Source organism: Tachyglossus aculeatus, chromosome Y4 (assembly GCF_015852505.1).
Source record: "Tachyglossus aculeatus isolate mTacAcu1 chromosome Y4, mTacAcu1.pri, whole genome shotgun sequence".
Classification (NCBI taxonomy): Eukaryota; Metazoa; Chordata; class Mammalia; order Monotremata; family Tachyglossidae; genus Tachyglossus; species Tachyglossus aculeatus.
This window is the reverse complement of record NC_052096.1, coordinates 3,091,199-3,109,720: the sequence shown is the minus strand read 5'-3', so window position 1 is coordinate 3,109,720 and position 18,522 is coordinate 3,091,199. Positions and strand designations below refer to the sequence as shown.

The 18,522-nt window shown below is 51.2% G+C and overlaps 1 protein-coding gene across 1 annotated transcript; it reads right to left on the bottom strand.

Annotated features, from left to right (window-relative positions):
- Positions 1-9,295: 9,295 nt before the first annotated feature.
- On the bottom strand, positions 9,296-15,429 carry LOC119947341 (tumor necrosis factor ligand superfamily member 13-like). Its single transcript, XM_038768988.1, has 6 exons — positions 15,164-15,429; positions 14,594-14,684; positions 14,418-14,465; positions 14,176-14,294; positions 10,173-10,311; positions 9,296-10,069 (listed from the first exon to the last, which is right to left on the bottom strand). The coding sequence occupies exons 1-6, from the start codon at positions 15,356-15,358 to the stop codon at positions 9,960-9,962; spliced, it is 702 nt and encodes a 233-aa protein (XP_038624916.1). The 5' UTR covers positions 15,359-15,429; the 3' UTR covers positions 9,296-9,959.
- Between the last annotated feature and the right edge of the window lie 3,093 nt (positions 15,430-18,522).

Below are 18,522 nucleotides of genomic sequence, written 5' to 3'. Positions count from 1 at the left end.
TCCCGCCCTGGACGGACGGCGGCGCGCGCCCAAGCCACGCCCCCTGCCCCCCCTCCCTGCTTCTGGGGCCGCCCACTTTTCTCTCCCTCCTCAATTCATTCATTCATTCATTCATTCATTCATTCAATCAATCAATCAATCGTATTTGTTGAGCGCTTACTGTGTGCAGAGCACTGGACTAAGCGCTTGGGAAGTACAAGTTGGCAACATTCATTCATTCAATCGTATTTATTGAGCGCTTACTGTGTGCAGAACACTGGACTAAGCGCTTGGGAAGTACAAGTTGGCAACATTCATTCATTCAATCGTATTTATTGAGCGCTTACTGTGTGCAGAGCACTAGACTAAGCGCTTGGGAATCAATCAATCAATCGTATTTATTGAGCGCTTACTGTGTGCAGAGCACTGGACTAAGTACTTGGGAAGTACAAGTTGGCAACACATAGAGAGACAGTCCCTACCCAACAGTGGGCTCACAGTCTAAAAGGGGGAGACAGAGAACAAAACCAAACATACTAACAAAATAAATAGAATAGATAGGTACAAGTAAAATAAATAAATAAATAGAGTAATAAATATGTACAAACATATACATATATACAGGTGCTGTGGGGAAGGGAAGGAGGTAAGATGAGGGGGATGAGGAGGGGTACGAGGGGGAGAGGAAGGAAGGGACTCAGTACAAGTTGGCAACATTCATTCATTATTCAATCGTATTTATTGAGTGCTTACTGTGTGCAGAGCACTGGACTAAGCGCTTGGGAAGTACAAGTTGGCAACATTCATTCATTATTCAATCGTATTTATTGATCGCTTACTGTGTGCAGAGCACTGGACCAAGCGCTTGGGAAGTCCAAGTTGGCAACATATAAAGACAGTCCCCGCCCAACAGCGAGCTCACAGTCTAGAAGGGGGAGACAGACGACAAAACAAAACATATTAACCAAATAAAATAAATAGAATAAATATGTACAAATAAAATAAATAGAGTAATAAATACATACAAACATATATACATATATACAGGTGCTGTGGGGAGGGGAAGGAGGTAAGGTGGGGGGGATGGGGAGGAGGAGAGGAAAAAGGGGGCTCAGTGTGGGAAGGCCTCCTGGAGACGGTGAGCTCTCAGTAGGGAGGAAGAGAGCTAACTTGGCGGATGTGCGGAGGGAGGGCATTCCAGGCCAGGGGGAGGACGTGGGCCGGGGGTCGACGGTGGGACAGTGGAAAAGGAGGCACAGTGAGGAGATTTCATTCATTCATTCAATCGGAGTTAATAATAATAACAGTAATGATGGCATTGATTAAGCGCTTACTATGTGCAAAGCACTGTTCTAAGCACTGGGGAGGTTACAAGGTGACAACCCAACCACCTCTGGCATCCGCCAAGCTAGCTCTCTTCCTCCCTTCAAAGCCCTACTGAGAGCTCACCTCCTCCAGGAGGCCTTCCCACACTGAGCCCCCTCCTTCCTCTCCCCCTCCCCATCCCCCCTGCCCTACCTCCTTCCACTCCCCACAGCACCTGTATATATGTATAGATGTGTGTACATATTTATTACTCAATTTATTTATTTTACTTGTATATACACTTGTATATATACAATATATATATATATATATACTTGTATATATACCGTATATATACAATATATATACTTGTATATATACACTATACTTGTATATATACTTGTACATATTTATTCTGTTTACCCATCCCCCTGCCCTACCTCCTTCCCCTCCCCACAGCACCTGTATATATGTTTGTACATATTTATTACTCTATTTTACTTGTACATATTTACTAGTCTATTTATTTTATTTGGTTAATATGTTTTGTTTCGTTGTCTGTCTCCCCCTTCTAGACTGTGAGCCCGCTGTTGAGTAGGGACCGTCTCTATATGTTGCCAACTTGGACTTCCCAAGCGCTTAGTACAGTGCTCTGCACACAGTAAGCGCTCCATAAATACAATTGAATGAATGAAGGTGATCAGGTTGTCCGACTGGGGGCTTACAGTCTTCATCCCAGTTTGACAGATGAGGGAACTGAGGCACAGAGAATACTTCTACTAATGGCATTTATTAAGAGCTTACTATGTGGAAAGCACTGTTCTAAGCACTGGGGAGGTTGCAAGGTGATCAGGTTGTCCCACGGGGGGCTCACAGTCTTCATCCCCATTTTCCAGATGAGGGAACTGAGGCCCAGAGAAGAGAAGCGACTTGCCCAGATTCACACAGCTGACAAGCAGCGGAGCCGGGATTAGAACCCACAACCTCGGACTCCCAAACCTGGGCTCTTGCCACTGAGCCACGCTGCATTAAGTGACTTGCCCAAAGTCACACAGCTGACAGCTGGCGGAGCCAGGCTTTGAACCCCTGACCTTTGACTCCAAAGCTTTGGACTAAGCGCTTGGGAGAGTACTGCATGGCAATAAACAGACACATTCCCTGCCCAAGGCGACCTGATAGTCTAGAGGCCGAGTTTACAGTCTGCCTTTTTTTTCTATAACAATAATTATGGTCTTTGTTAAGCGCTTACTATGTGCCAGGCACTGTATTTGTTAAGCACTAATAACTGTGGTATTTGCAAAACACTTACTATGTGCCAGGCCCCGTATTTGTTAAGCATTTACTAAAAATTGTGGTATTTCCTAGGCGCTTACTATGTGTCAGGCCGTGTATTTGCTAGGCATTTACTATGTGTCAGGCCCTGTATTTGCTAGGCACTTACTACGTGTCAGGCCCTATATTTGCTAGGCACTTACTATGTGTCAGGCCCTGTATTTGCTAGGCACTTACTACGTGTCAGGCCCTATATTTGCTAGGCACTTACTATGTGTCAGGCCCTGTATTTGCTAGGCACTTACTACGTGTCAGGCCCTATATTTGCTAGGCGCTTACTATGTTTCAGGCCCCGTATTTGTTAAGCATTTACTAAAAATTGTGGTATTTCCTAGGTGCTTACTATGTGTCAGGCCGTGTATTTGCTAGGCATTTACTATGTGTCAGGCCCTGTATTTGCTAGGCACTTACTACGTGTCAGGCCCTGTATTTGCTAGGCACTTACTACGTGTCAGGCCCTATATTTGCTAGGCACTTACTATATGTCAGGCCCTGTATTTGCTAGGCACTTACTACGTGTCAGGCCCTGTATTTGCTAGGCACTTACTACGTGTCAGGCCCTATATTTGCTAGGCGCTTACTATGTGTCAGGCCCCGTATTTGTTAAGCATTTACTAAAAATCGTGGTATTTCCTAGGTGCTTACTATGTGTCAGGCCGTGTATTTGCTAGGCATTTACTATGTGTCAGGCCCTGTATTTGCTAGGCACTTACTATGTGTCAGGCCCTGTATTTGCTAGGCACTTACTACGTGTCAGGCCCTGTATTTGCTAGGCACTTACTACGTGTCAGGCCCTATATTTGCTAGGCGCTTACTATGTTTCAGGCCCCGTATTTGTTAAGCATTTACTAAAAATTGTGGTATTTCCTAGGTGCTTACTATGTGTCAGGCCATGTATTTGCTAGGCACTTACTATGTGTCAGGCCCTGTATTTGCTAGGCACTTACTACGTGTCAGGCCCTGTATTTGCTAGGCACTTACTACGTGTCAGGCCCTATATTTGCTAGGCACTTACTATGTGTCAGGCCCTGTATTTGCTAGGCACTTACTACGTGTCAGGCCCTATATTTGCTAGGCACTTACTATGTGTCAGGCCCTGTATTTGCTAGGCACTTACTACGTGTCAGGCCCTGTATTTGCTAGGCACTTACTACGTGTCAGGCCCTATATTTGCTAGGCGCTTACTATGTTTCAGGCCCCGTATTTGTTAAGCATTTACTAAAAATTGTGGTATTTCCTAGGTGCTTACTATGTGTCAGGCCGTGTATTTGCTAGGCATTTACTATGTGTCAGGCCCTGTATTTGCTAGGCACTTACTATGTGTCAGGCCCTGTATTTGCTAGGCACTTACTACGTGTCAGGCCCTGTATTTGCTAGGCACTTACTACGTGTCAGGCCCTATATTTGCTAGGCGCTTACTATGTTTCAGGCCCCGTATTTGTTAAGCATTTACTAAAAATTGTGGTATTTCCTAGGTGCTTACTATGTGTCAGGCCGTGTATTTGCTAGGCATTTACTATGTGTCAGGCCCTGTATTTGCTAGGCACTTACTATGTGTCAGGCCCTGTATTTGCTAGGCACTTACTACGTGTCAGGCCCTGTATTTGCTAGGCACTTACTACGTGTCAGGCCCTATATTTGCTAGGCGCTTACTATGTGTCAGGCCCCGTATTTGTTAAGCATTTACTAAAAATTGTGGTATTTCCTAGGTGCTTACTATGTGTCAGGCCGTGTATTTGCTAGGCATTTACTATGTGTCAGGCCCTATATTTGCTAGGCACTTACTACGTGTCAGGCCCTATATTTGCTAGGCACTTACTATGTGTCAGGCCCTATATTTGCTAGGCACTTACTACGTGTCAGGCCCTATATTTGCTAGGCACTTACTATGTGTCAGGCCCTATATTTGCTAGGCACTTACTATGTGCCAAGCCCTGTATTTGCTATGCACTGAGGTAGAAACAAGGTAATCAGGTTGGACACGGTCCCCATCCCACAAGGGGCTCACAGTCTTAAACCCCATTTTACAGAGGAGGGAACTGAGGCCCAGAGAATAATAATAATAATGATGGTATGTGTTAAGCGCTTACTATGTGCCAAGCACTGTTCTAAGCGCTGGAATAGATACAAGGTAATCAGGTTGTCCCACGTGGGGCTCACAGTCTCCATCCCCATTTTATAGAGGAGATAACTGTAACACAAAGAAGTGAAGTGTTTTTTCCAAGGTCACGCAGCAGACAAGTGGCAGAGCCGGGAGGAGAACCCAGGTCCTTCCGACTTCCAGCCACTAGTCAGTCAGTCAATCCTATTTATTGAGCGCTTACTATGTGCAGTGTACGGGACTAAGCGCTTGGGAGAGGAAAATATTTATTTTATTTTGTTAATATGTTTGGTTTTGTTCTCTGTCTCCCACTTCTAGGCTGTGAGCCCGCTGTGGGGTAGGGATCGTCTCTATGTGTTGCCGACTTGGACTTCCCAAGCGCTTAGTACAGTGCTCTGCACACAGTAAGCGCTCAATAAATACGATTGAATGAGTGAATGAATGAATGTCTGCCTCTGCGTGTCCGTCTTTGTCTCTCTGTCCGCCTCTGTCTCTCTCTGGGTCTTTGTCTCTGCGTCTTTATCTCTGTCTCTGTGTTTGTACATATTTGTTACTCTATTTGTTACTCTATTTATTTATTTATTTATCTTACTTGTACATATCTATTCTATTTATTTTATTTTGTTAGTATGTTTGGTTTTGTTCTCTGTCTCCCCCTTTTAGACTGTGAGCCCACTGTTGGGTAGGGACCGTCTCTATATGTTGCCAACTTGTACTTCCCAAGCGCTTAGTACAGTGCTCTGCACACAGTAAGCGCTCAATAAATACGATTGATGATGATGATGTGTTTCTGTCTCTGTCTCTCTGCCTCTGCGTCTCTCAATGTCTCTGTCTTTGTCTCTCTGCCTCTGTGTTTCTCTGTGTCACCGTCGATTGATTGGTTGATTGATTTATAGCTTTACTTCTATTTATTCTGATGACTTGACACCTGTGTACATGTTTTGTTTTGTTGTCTTCTAGACTGTGAGCCCACTGTTGGGTAGGGACTGTCTCTATATGTTGCCAGCTTGTACTTCCCAAGCGCTTAGTACAGTGCTCTGCACACAGTAAGCGCTCAATAAATACGATTGATTGATTGAATGATTGAAAATATAGCAATATAACAGACACATTCCCTGCCTAGTCTAGAGCAGGAGACAGACCTTAACATAAATAAATAAATTTCGAATATGGACATAATTTCTGTGCGGCTGGGTGGAGGGATGGATAAAGGGAGTAAGTCAGGGAAGTAGGGAGTGGAGGAAGAGGAAAGGAGGGCTTAGTCAAGGAAGGCCTCTTGGAGGAGATGGGCCTTCAACAAGGTTTGGAAGGAGGGGAGGGTTAATCTCACTACGCCATGCTGCTTCACTTTTTGTGCAGTCCTTCAATCAATCAATCAATCAATCATATTTATTGAGCGCTTACTGTGGGCAGAGCACTGTACTAAGCACTTGGGAAGTACAAGGTGGCAACATATAGAGACAGTCCCTACCCAACAGTGGGCTCACAGTCTAGAAGGGGGAGACATCATCATCATCATTATCAGTCGTATTTATTGAGCGCTTACTGTGGGCAGAGCACTGTACTAAGCGCTTGGGAAGTACAAGTTGGCAACATATAGAGACAGTCCCTACCCAACAGTGGGCTCGCAGTCTAAAAGGGGGAGACAGAGAACAAAACCAAACATACTAACAAAATAAAATAAACAGAATAGATATGTACAAGTAAAATAAATAAATAGAGTGATAAATATGTACAAACATATATACATACATATATATATATATATATATATATACACGTACACCCCTTCAAGGGGTTCGAGAGACAGAGTCTGTGGAAATGAAGACAGCAGCCAATCGCGGAAGCACGTCGGCCCGGTAATAATAATAATTTTGGTAACTGTTAAGGGTTTACCATGTGCCAAGCACTCCTACTAGGCACTGAGGTAGAGGCAAGATGATCAGGTGGGGTACAGTTCCTGTCTCACATGGACCCCATAGTCTGCCTAAATAGGAGGGATTAGGATTGAATCCCCATTTTACAGGATGAGAAAACTGAGCCCCAGAGTAGTTAAGTGACTTGCCCGAGGTCACACAGCAGGCAAGTGGCAGAGCTGGGATTAGAACCCAGGTCCTCTGGCTCCCAGGCCCAGTCTCTTTCCGCTGAGGAATGTGTCTACCAACATGTTTGGATCCTCCCGGGCGCTTAGTCCAGTGCTCTGCATACAGTAAACGCTCAATATGTGAGCCCACTGTTGGGGAGGGACTGTCTCTATATGTTGCCAATTTGTACTTCCCAAGCGCTTAGTACAGTGCTCTGCACACAGTAAGCACTCAATAAATATGATTGATGAATAAATACGATTGATTGATTGATTAGGTCACGTGGCTTCTACCCAAGAAGGGTCGATCTGTGTACCTGCTGCCGCTGGAGGGGTCGGGACTCTATCGTATGCTCTTTGGAGCTTAGCACAGCACTCTGCACACAGTAAGCACTCACCGTATACTCTCCATTGAATGCTAGACTGCTTTTACTGAGAGCCCTACTGAGAGCTCACCTCCTCCAGGAGGCCTTCCCAGACTGAGCCCCTTCCTTCCTCTCCCCCTCGTCCCCCTCTCCGTCCCCCCATCTTACCTCCTTCCCTTCCCCACAGCACCTGTATATATGTTTGTACATATTTATTACTCTATTTATTTTACTTGTACATATCTATTCTATTTATTTTATTTTGTTAGTATCTTTGGTTTTGTCTCCCCCTTTCAGACTGTGAGCCCACTGTTGGGTAGGGACTGTCTCTATGTGTTGCCGACTTGTACTTCCCAAGCGCTTAGCACAGTGTTCTGCACACAGTATGTGCTCAGTAAATACGATTGATTGATTATTACTCTATTTATTTATTTATTTATTTATTTTACTTGTACATATCTATTCTATTTATTTTATTTTGTTAGTATGTTTGGTTTTGTTCTCTGTCTCCCCCTTTTAGACTGTGAGCCCACTGTTGGGTAGGGACTGTCTCTATATGTTGCCAACTTGGACTTCCCAAGCGCTCAGTCCAGTGCTCTGCGCACCGTAAGCGCTCAATAAATACGATCGATTGATTGATTTTATTTAGAGAAGCAGCGTGGCTCAGTGGAAAGAGCACGGACTTTGGAGTCAGAGGTCATGGGTTCGAATCCCGGCTCCGCCACATGTCTGCTGTGTGACCTTGGGCAAGTCACTTAACTTCTCTGAGCCTCAGTTCCCTCATCTGTAAAATGGGGATTAAAACTGTGAGCCCCACGTGGGACAACGTGATCACCTTGTAACTCCCCCAGCGCTTAGAACAGTGCTTTGCACATAGTAAGCGCTTAACAAATGCCATCATTATTATTATTATTATAGACTGTCAGCCCCGCCTAGGCTGAGAAGCAGTGAGACATAGTGGACAGAGCCGGGCCTCGGAGTCACGGGTTCTAATCCCGGCTCCGCCGCTTGTCTGCTGTGTGACCTTGGGCGGGTTACTTCACTTCTCTGGGCCTCAGTTGCCTTACCTGTGAAATGAGGATTGAGACTGTGAGCCCCTCATGGGACAGGGACTGTGTCCAACCCGATTTGCTTGTATCCACCCCAGCGCTTAATACAGTGCCTGGCACATAGAGCTTAACAAATACCATAATTAATATTATTATTATAGGCCACTTCAGCCACACTCACACCTCTAGGTAAACTTCCTTAGTGTCATGGTCTTTAATTACCGGGAGACGACTTAATTTAGAAGCATTTACACAGCGTGGCTCAGGGGAAAGAGCCCAGGCTTGGGAGTCAGAGGTCATGGGTTCTAAATCTGCTCTGACACATGTCTGCTGTGCGACCTCGGGCAAGTCACTTAACTTCTCTGAGCCTCAGTGACCTCATCCGTAAAATGAGGGTGAAGACTGTGAGCCCCACGGTGGGACAACCTGATCATCATCATCAACCGTATTTATTGAGCGCTTACTGTGTGCAGAGCACTGTACTAAGCGCTTGGGAAGTACAAGTTGGCAATATATAGAGACAGTCCCTACCCAACAGTGGGCTCACAGTCTAAAAATGATCACCTTGTATCCCCCCACCCCCAGCACTTAGAACAGTGCTTTGCACATAGTTAGCGCTTAACAAATGCCATCATTATTATTATGTACATTTATGCACAGTCACATGGGTGAAGCGTGGTACGAAAAAAGGAGCTGGGTGAATTGTGGGAGAGAGGAGCCGTTCGGCCAGAAGGATTGAGATTGATCACACGAACCATCAGTAGCATTTATTGAGCACTTACTGTGCGCAGAGCAACCGAGACAGCACGATAGCATAAGTAGACACAATCCCTATCCTCGAGGAGCTTCCAGTCTAGCGGGGGGAGACAGACATTAAAATAAATTACAGGTAGGGGAAGCAACGGAATAGAAGGCTATCTTCATAGATGGTATTTATTGAGCACTCACTGTGTGCGGAGCACTGTACTAAGCGCTTGGGAGGGTCCGATACAACAGAGGTCCCTGCCCTCAACGAGCTTACAGTCTAGAGGGGGAGGTGTGTTTAGGGAGAGCTGATTATCCCGATTTGCTTGGATCCACCCCAACGCTCAGTACGGTGCCTGGCACGTAGTAAGCCCTTAATAGAAACCATTATTACTATTATTATTATCAAGGGACACCGGGAATGAGACCGTTGGGTTAAGGAGGGAGGCCTTGAGAGACACCGCAGAACGAGGTGCTTAGACGGAGACGAGGAAGTGTGGGAAATAGCGTGATAAGGGGGGGTGGTCTCCTGGTATCCGTACCTCGCGGCTAGCGGGCAATACTGGTCCAGTTGCCCACAACGTTGGGGGGAGTTTGTGGTGTCCAGGCACCTGGGGGCCTGGGTCAACCCATCCAGAAATCAGTGGTATTTATTGAGCGCTTACTGGGTGCAGAACACCGGACTAAGCGCTTGGGAAACGACCACAGAACCACATAACAGACCCATTCCCTGCCCACGACGAGCTTACATTCTACAGGGTCCCGGGCCAGCCATGGGGCCTGCTTCTCTCCTCCCTCCGGGTCCGTCCAAATGAAATCTCTTGTCACCCCAGAGTCGTCCAAAGGGTCAGGGGGCGGGAGGGGGGTAAATTTTGGCTTGAAACTGAGACCCATCTCCGAGGGGAGGGGAGTGGTGGGGGGCTTCAGTTGGTGCCCACTGCATCTGCCCGGCGCCGGGCTTCCTCTCCTCTTGTCCGCCGCCGCCCGTCCTCCTTTCCCGCTCAGAGCCTCACCAGCCCCAGGAAAGTGCCGTGGGGACTGAGGTCGAACGAAGCCCCCGCCCGGGGGATAACGAGGCTCACGGTGTCCCCTCGGTGCAGCCGGAAGACCCCTGCGACGGCGGCGGGAAGGGGGGCCGAGGTTGGGACAGGCCCGAGGCTGCCCACCCTCCCCGCCGACCGCCCGGGCCCGAGCCCCGCTTTTCCCGCCCTGACCTGCGCTGTAGCAGCTGTTGTAGGCGAGGTTGGGATCCGGAGGCATGCTGCGGACACATCGGGACAGGATCTGCTCTCCTCCCTGGCCTTCCCGGGACACCACTTGACCCATGGTGAACGTCACATCGTGAAACAGCACCTGAGGAAGTCATCATCATCATCATCATCAATCGTATTTATTGAGCGCTTACTATGTGCAGAGCACTGTACTAAGCGCTTGGGAAGTACAAATCGGCAACATACAGAGACAGTCCCTACCCAACAGTGGGCTCACAGTCTAAAAGGGGGTGACAGAGAACAAAACCAAACATACTAACAAAATAAAATAAATAGAATAGATATGTACAAGTAATCAATCAATCAATCGTATTTATTGAGCGCTTACTATGTGCAGAGCACTGGACTAAGCACTTGGGAAGTACAAGTTGGCAACCTATAGAGACAGTCCCTACCCAACAGTGGGCTCACAGTCTAAAAGGGGGAGACAGAGAACAAAACCAAACATACTAACAAAGTAAAATAAATAGAATAGATATGTACATACATCGAAGAGCCCCCTTCCCTCCAGGGCGCATGAGCGCTGCTAAATAGAGTAATAAATATGTACAAACATGTATACATATATACAGGTGCTGTGGGGAAGGGAAGGAGGCAAGGTGGGGGGATGGAGAGGGGGACGAGGGGGAGAGAGTCACGTGCTCCAAAAAAACCGTCGCCCCAACGCATCACCCACGATGCGGGGGACGTCGCCAGGAGGAGGAATCAATCCGGCGCGTTGAGGGCTGGGAATGTGTCTGTTTATCCCTGGACTGTCCCCTCCCAAACATTTAGAACAGGGCCCACAGTGAGCGCTCAATAAATCCGATTGATATTCATTCGATTCATTCAGTGGTATTTTAGACTGTGAGCCCACTGGTGGGTAGGGACTGTCTCTATATGGTGCCAACTTGTACTTCCCAAGCGCTTAGTACAGTGCTCTGCACACAGTAAGCGCTTGATTGATTGATTGATTGAGTGAGTGCTTACCGTTGTTGGAATATCAATCGTGTTTATTGAGCGCTGATTCATTCGATCGCATTTACCGAGCGCTCACCGTGGGCAGGGCAACGGACGGAGCGCCGGGGAGAGTATGATATGACTGAGTTTCTAGACACGTTCCCTGTCCACAACAGCGGCGTGGCTCAGTGGAAAGAGCACGGGCTTTGGAGTCAGAGGTCATGGGTTCGAATCCCCGCTCTGCCGCTTGCCTGCTGTGTGACCTTGGGCAAGTCACTTCACTTCTCTGAGCCTCAGTTACCTCATCTGTAAAATGGGGATTAAGACTGTGAGCCCCCCGTGGGACAACCTGATCACCTTGTAACCTCTCCAGCGCTTAGAACACTGCATTGCATCCCCCTTTTAGACTGTAAGCCCACTGTTGGGTAGGGACTGTCTCTATATGTTGCCAATTTGTACTTCCCAAGCGCTTAGTACAGTGCTCTGCACACAGTAAGCGCTCAATAAATACGATTGATTGATTGATTGCACATAGTAAGCGCTTAATAAATGCTATCAAAAAAAAGTCACTTCTCTGAGCCTCAGTTACCTCATCTGTAAAATGGGGATTAAGACTGTGAGCCCCCCGTGGGACAACCTGATCACCTTGTAACCTCTCCAGCGCTTGGAACAGTGCATTGCACTGCATTGCATCCCCCTTTTAGACTGTGAGCCCACTGTTGGGTAGGGACTGTCTCTATATGTTGCCAATTTGTACTTCCCAAGCGCTTAGTACAGTGCTCTGCACACAGTAAGCGCTCAATAAATACGATTGATTGATTGATTGCACATAGTAAGCGCTTAAAAAATGCTATCAAAAAAAAAAGTCACTTAACTTCTCTGAGCCTCAGTTACCTCATCTGTAAACTGGGGATTAAGACTGTGAGCCCCACGTGGGACAACTTGATCACCTTGTAACCCCCCCAGCGCTTAGAACAGTGCTCTGCACATAGTAAGCGCTTAACAAATGCCATCATCATTATTATTATTATTATTAATAACAAGTTTATAGTCATTCATTCAATCTTATGTTTGGAGCGCTTTACTGTGTGCACAGCCTTGGAGGGAGCGCTTGGGAGAGTATAATAGGACGGGTGCATTCCCTGCCCACAGCGAGCTTCCCCGCTTAGACAAGGAGCACGGAAGATCAGAACGGGGGGTGGAACCGATCGATCAATCAGTTCATCATATTTTTGAGTGCTTACTGCGTGCAGGGCACTGGACTGAGCGCTTGGGAGAGTGCAGCGTGGCTCAGTGGAAAGAGCCCGGGCTTTGGAGTCGGAGGTCACGGGTTTGAATCCCGGATCCCCCACATGTCTGCTGTGTGCCCCTGGCCCAGCCACTTCACTTTTTCTGTGCCTCAGTTCCCTCATCTGTAAAATGGGGATTAAGACTGTGAGCCCCACGTGGGACAAACTGATCACCTTGTATCCCCCCCAGCGCTTAGAACAGTGCTTTGCACATAGTAAGCGCTTAACAAAATGCCATTATTATTATTATTACTATAGAACAATTAACAGACATATCCTCTGTAAGCTTACAGTCTAAAAAACTCCACTGGTTGCCCATCCACCTCCACATCAAACAAAAACTCCTCACCATCGGCTTTAAAGCAACTCTTCTCTCCAACCCAGACAGCACATTTCACTCTAATGCCGACCTTCTCACTGGGCCTCCATCTCACCTATCTTACCGCCATCCCTCTCCCACATCCTGCCTCTAATCTGGAATACCCTCCCTCCTCAAGTCCAACAGACAATGAGTTTCTCCCCTATTTCAAAGCCTTATTGAAGGCACATCTGCTCCAGGAGGCCTTCCCTGACTAAGCCCCCCTTTCCTCTTCTCCCACTCCCTTTACAAGTTGCCCCGACTTGCTCCCTTTGTTCTCCCCCCCTGCCCAACCCGAAGGCACTGATGTCCACATCTGTCATTTATTTATTTATCAATAAATTTATAATAATATATTCGTGTCTGCCTCCCCCCACCCTCCACCTCAAGACTGTAAGCTCGTTGTGGGCGGGAAATATCAATCAATCAATCATATTTATTGAGCGCTTACTATGTGCAGAGCACTGTGCTAAGCGCTTGGGAAGTACAAATTGGCAACATAGAGAGACAGTCCCTACCCAACATCGGGCTCACAGTCTAAAAGGGGGAGACAGAGAACAAAACCAAACATACTAACAAAATAAAATAAATAGAATAGATATGTACAAGTAAAATAAATAAATAAAGAGAGTAATAAATATGTACAAACATATATCCATATATACAGGTGCTGTGGGGAAGGGAAGGAGGTAAGATGGGGGGGATGGAGAGGGGGACGATGGGGAGAGGAAGGAAGGGGCTCAGTCTGGGAAGGCCTCCTGGAGGAGGTGAGCTCTCAGCAGGGCCTTGAAGGGAGGAAGAGAGCTAAATATGTCTGTTTATTGTTGTACTGTCCTCTCCCACATACTTGGTCCAGTGCTCTGCACAGAGTAAGCGCTCAGTAAACGCGATTGACTGAATGAATGAAGAAGAAGAAGAAGAACTGTGGCATTTGTTAAGCTCTTACTGTGTGCCAGGCACTCTCCCAATCTCAATCCCCATTTTACAGATGAGGCAACTGAGGTCCTGAGAAGTGACGTGACTTGCTCAAGGTCACCTAGTCGACATGTGGTGGAGCCAGGATTAGAACCTAGGACCGTCTGACCCCCAGGCCAGTGCTCTATCTACTACAGTGCTCTGCACACAGTAAGTGCTCCATAAATACAGGTGAATTGAGTGCTCTGTATACAGTAAGCACTCAATAAATACGATTGAATGAACGGATGACTGGGGGGAACGCGGAGGATCAGAACAGAGGTTGGGGGTGGCCAGGGGAGGCCGGAGGGCGGGGGGTCGGTCAGCCCTGAGAGCACGAAGGGAAGGGGAAGTCGGGGCGTCGGGGTGGGGGTCGGGGGGATCCTCTCGATGACTCGGGACGTACCTGGCTGTAAAGGAGATACACCCCCGTCTCTCTGACTTGCACTCCGTGGACGTGGGGCTCCAGAGCACGCCCCTGCCTCAGAGCCGGGACCCACATCACCTCGGTCACGTCGGAATGTTCTAGGAGGCGGCACCATGGCGGTGGATAGGAAGGAGGGGAATGGGGGCATCAGAAGAGGCTTCGAGTGCCTTCCTCCCCCTTGCCCCCCTCCTGCAGCCCCCACCCCTCAAGCTGGGACTCACTTCTGGAGGTCTTGTTGGTGGGGGCCAGGTGTAGCACAGAGCGCTTCTCTGGAGGAGGAAGAGTGCGGGGGGCTCTCCTCAGCGGGGGCTCCCCCAAACATCGCACCCTCAGCCCCGGCCTCCCACCGGCCCCCCAGAGTCGATCTCCGGGCCCCACCCCCTGACCCAGGACTCACTCTTCTGCTGGTTTCTATGGGTAGGGGCTGCTCCTCTCCTCTGGCGAGACAGGGTCTGGGGTCTCCAGACGGGGGATTCGCCAAGGCTCTGCTGCTCGGGGAAGTGACACTGGGGGTTGTGGCGACTCGGGGCGCCCGGTTCCCCCCTTTCTCACCCACCCCTCATTCCCTTCCAAGCCAAGAGGGGACCAGACATGGGACCCAGGGTCCCACCTCCCCACCCGGCTCTCTCCTGGCATCGCTCCCCAACACCAACCCTGTCCCCTGGCTTCTCCCGAGACCCGGGCAACTCCAGCCTGGGTTGGGTCCGATAAGCTTTAACCTTTAACCTTGCCCTTCTCGCTCCTCTTCCTCCAACCCCCCCAACCCCCCCACACCTGCAAAACTCGGGGTGGGGGGGTCTCCTTCCTTGACCCGACTCAGAGGGAGGACGATGGGGTGGGAGCTGGGAGTTGGCTGTGGGCCTTGTCGTTCCCTCCCACCCCCCGGCATCTCCTGCGTCTCCCCTCACCGGCCCACCGGGTCCCTTCGCGTGCCCCCAGCCCGCCCCCCGCCTCACCCCCAGCTCACCGACTGGTGGAGGGGTCTCTTCCCCATGGGGCTCCCCCCGGCCTCCTTCAGCTTGGCCACCTCAGCCCTCAAGGCCTGGAGCTCCCCGCTCTGGGCCAGCAGGGCCAGAACACAGGCGGCCACCCCCAAAGCCGCCCCCCAGCTCAGCCACAGGGCCACGGAGAGGGCGGGGTCCCGGCGGCTGGGGACCCCCATTGGCCCTGGGGGGTCCCCGGGGGTGGGAGAGGGCAGAGACGTGGCCGGCAAGAGAGCGGCAACGGGCGGCTCTGTGTCACAGGAGTGTGGTGGGGTGGGGTGCGGGGGGGAGACCAGCCAGAGGGGCAGCGGGGGGGGGGGGGGGGGAGAATTACGCAAGGGAGAAGCAAACGGGAACTTAAGAAAGGGAGGAGGAGGAGAAGGAGGAGGAAGGGAGAAGGGTACCCAGGGCACCCTCCAAATTGTCCCCAGCTGTCTCACGGTCCCGGTCCCGGCCACCTTTCCTCAGTCCTGTCCTGGCCACCTATCCTGGCTCCGCCCCGCCCTCCTGGGCTGGGGTTGCCAGAGGAGCCTGAGGTGGCTTCTCCGATGGGCCTGGAGGTGGCTGGCTCTAGGGTGGGAAGAGAGGATGGCATCCCAGCCAACAGCAACACTCCTAAGGGACAAGGGTGGCCACGAGAAGGGACCCAGGGAGCTGGGGGAGGGGGGCCGGACCAGGCTGGGTTGGGGACCTCAGGGGGCCTGAGGGGGGTCAGAGGGGAGCCCCCCCAACCGTGGGAGGACGGATGGATGCGAGAGGACAGGGCCCGGGGGAAGGGGATCGGAACCCAGGGCCCGGTTGGGAGTCAGTCAGTCAGTCAGTCAGTCCTTCGTCTTCATTCCTTGCTTGCTGAGTGCCGAGCGATGTACTAAGCGCTTGGGAGAGGACAACAGAACAGACATATTCAGGGAGGTGGAGAGTAAGAGGAGTATGGGACGGGGCGGGGGAACTGCTCTTTGGCTGGAGGAGACCCCCGGGTGCGGGGGAGAGGGGGCTTGGCGAGGAGCGGATGGGATGGGGGGGAGGGAGGAGGCCGAGGGAGGTTGGAGCCGGGGCCAGGGTGTGTTTGAACAAGGCCTTTATAACTTGTTGCAGAACTTGGCAGGGGGAGACTTCCTGTTTCCAGTGAAAGGCTCTTACATAAGGTTATGAGAGAGAAAGGGAGCAGTCAGACACTCCGACACACTCACACACCCTCTGAACAACCCCGGCCTGGTCTACGGCCTGGAACCTAGGTGCTGGTGGGGGGCGACGGGAGGGGAGGGGTCCTCCCCCAAGCTGCCAGGGTCTTCCGTTCTTCAGCCGGGGAGGGATTCACCCCCTCCTCGGCCCCTGTCCCTTCCTGGGATTCCAGGCACCCTTTGGCCCGGAGCCCCGGGTGAGGTCATCTCCCCACCCCCCCGCCACCCTACCCGGGCACCTGCTACTAAGAGGAGACAGAGGCGGCCAGAAGGAAGAGCTGAATTGAGGTGGCTCCCTCTGCCCGCCCCGGGGGTTCCCCTGAAGGAGGAAGTTGGGGCTCAAGGCCACCGCGGAAAGGTACATGACCCCGGTTTCCTGTATTCACTCACTGCACCTCAATCTCTCCTGTCTCGTGGCCAAACCCACGCCCGCAGCCTTCCCGCCAGTCAATCGTATTTATTGAGCACTTACTGTGTGCAGCGCACTGGACCGCACGCTTGGGAAAGAGCGATAGGACAATAAACAGACATATTCCCTGCCCACAACGAACTTACAGTCTAGAGGGGGAGACAGGCCAACAGGGGTTCTGAGCTGGAATGATAATAATAATAATAATAAATAATGATGATATTTGTTAAGTGCTTGTTAAGTGCTAAGTGATATTTGTTAAGTGCTTGTTAAGTGCTAAGTGATGCATCGGTTTCCCCCAGAGATTGTGCGGACCTCAAAGCTCAGACCCTGCCCGCTTCTCCCCACCTCTGGTCCCCTGATGGGGGACCACCAGGGACCCCAATTTACAGGCTCCTTTGCCCACTGACCATTAGATTCCCCAGTGCCCACCAGGCTTCCAACTCCGGGCCCCTCCGCTCCCCTCCGGGCCCCAGGCCCCAGACCCAGGCTTTCCGCCCCTGCCAATCAGACAGAGAACAGACATAACTTTTCTTTTTTAATAACCAATTTACCGATGTCTCGTTTCAATAATAATAAAAATAATATCTGTAAAAATCCACAGGACATTGTGTGATGGAAGGGATGGACATATGGGGGGGGGAGGCGGTCTCCGTCGTCCACCCTTTCACTCTGACTCAAGAATCCTCTTCCTCCTCAAGTGTCTTCAGCACCCCTCCGACCCCCAACGGAGAGTGGGGAGGTGGGTGGGCTACACGTGTCCCCATCTTGGAGCGGAGCTGTGGGCTGCCCGGGGTCCACCACAGCCCCGCAGCCTCTACCAAATCCTCAGCCCCAGTGCGGGAACCAAGAGGGCGGAGGACAGAGGAGTTGGAGGATGGGGGAGCGGGCATGAGGGGCACAGCTATGGGGATTGGGGAGCCGGAGATGGGGCTGGGGGGCTGGGCAGGGGTGGGTGGACGAGAGGCAGCATGGGTGGGTGGGCGGGGGTGTAGGATGTGGGGGCCGAGACCAGGCTGGGGAGACCAGACTGGGAGAAGAGCTGTGGGCCCCTGCGGGAAGAGGGGGGATAGAGCCATGGTAGGGGGAAGGGGGGGTTCAGTCAGAGGAAGCCTGAGAGCCTGAAGTGAGGGGCTGCAAGAGGAAGGGGCAGGAAAGGGGCAGGGGCAGGGGTGGGTGTGTGTGTGTTGGTGGGGGGGGGTCTCGGCTGGGGGGCTGAGCTGTGGAAAGGGGACAGAGGCCAGAGGGGATGCAGAGAGGTGGGATGGAAACTGTGAGGGAGGGGTACAGCCATTGGGGACTGGGGGGGGTGGAGCCCGGGGGGCACAGAGCCTGGGGGAGGAGGTATGGGGGGGTCAGAGCTTGCGGGGGGGGGGGGGCGACAAAGCCCGGGGGGTCAGAGCAGGGGAAGGGGGTAAAGAGATCAGGGAGAGGGGTGAGGGGAGGGGGACAGAGACCAGAGGGAGGGGTCCAGGGTCTGGGGGTCAGGCAGGGGCGGGGGGAAGCCTGGGGTCAGGGGTCAGGGGGAGGGGAGGGGGACAGAGACTAGGGGGAGGGCCCGGGGGTCGGGGGAGTGGGGGGACAGAGACCAAGGGGAGGGGGCCAGAGCCTGGGGGTCCGGGCCGGGGGCAGGGGGAGGGGAGGAGGCCAGAGACCGGGGGGATCAGGGGGCCAGAGCCCGGGGATCACGGGGACGGAGACCGGGGGTCAGAGGAGGGGGCCAGGGCGCGTCCCGGTGGTGGGGGGGGGGGGG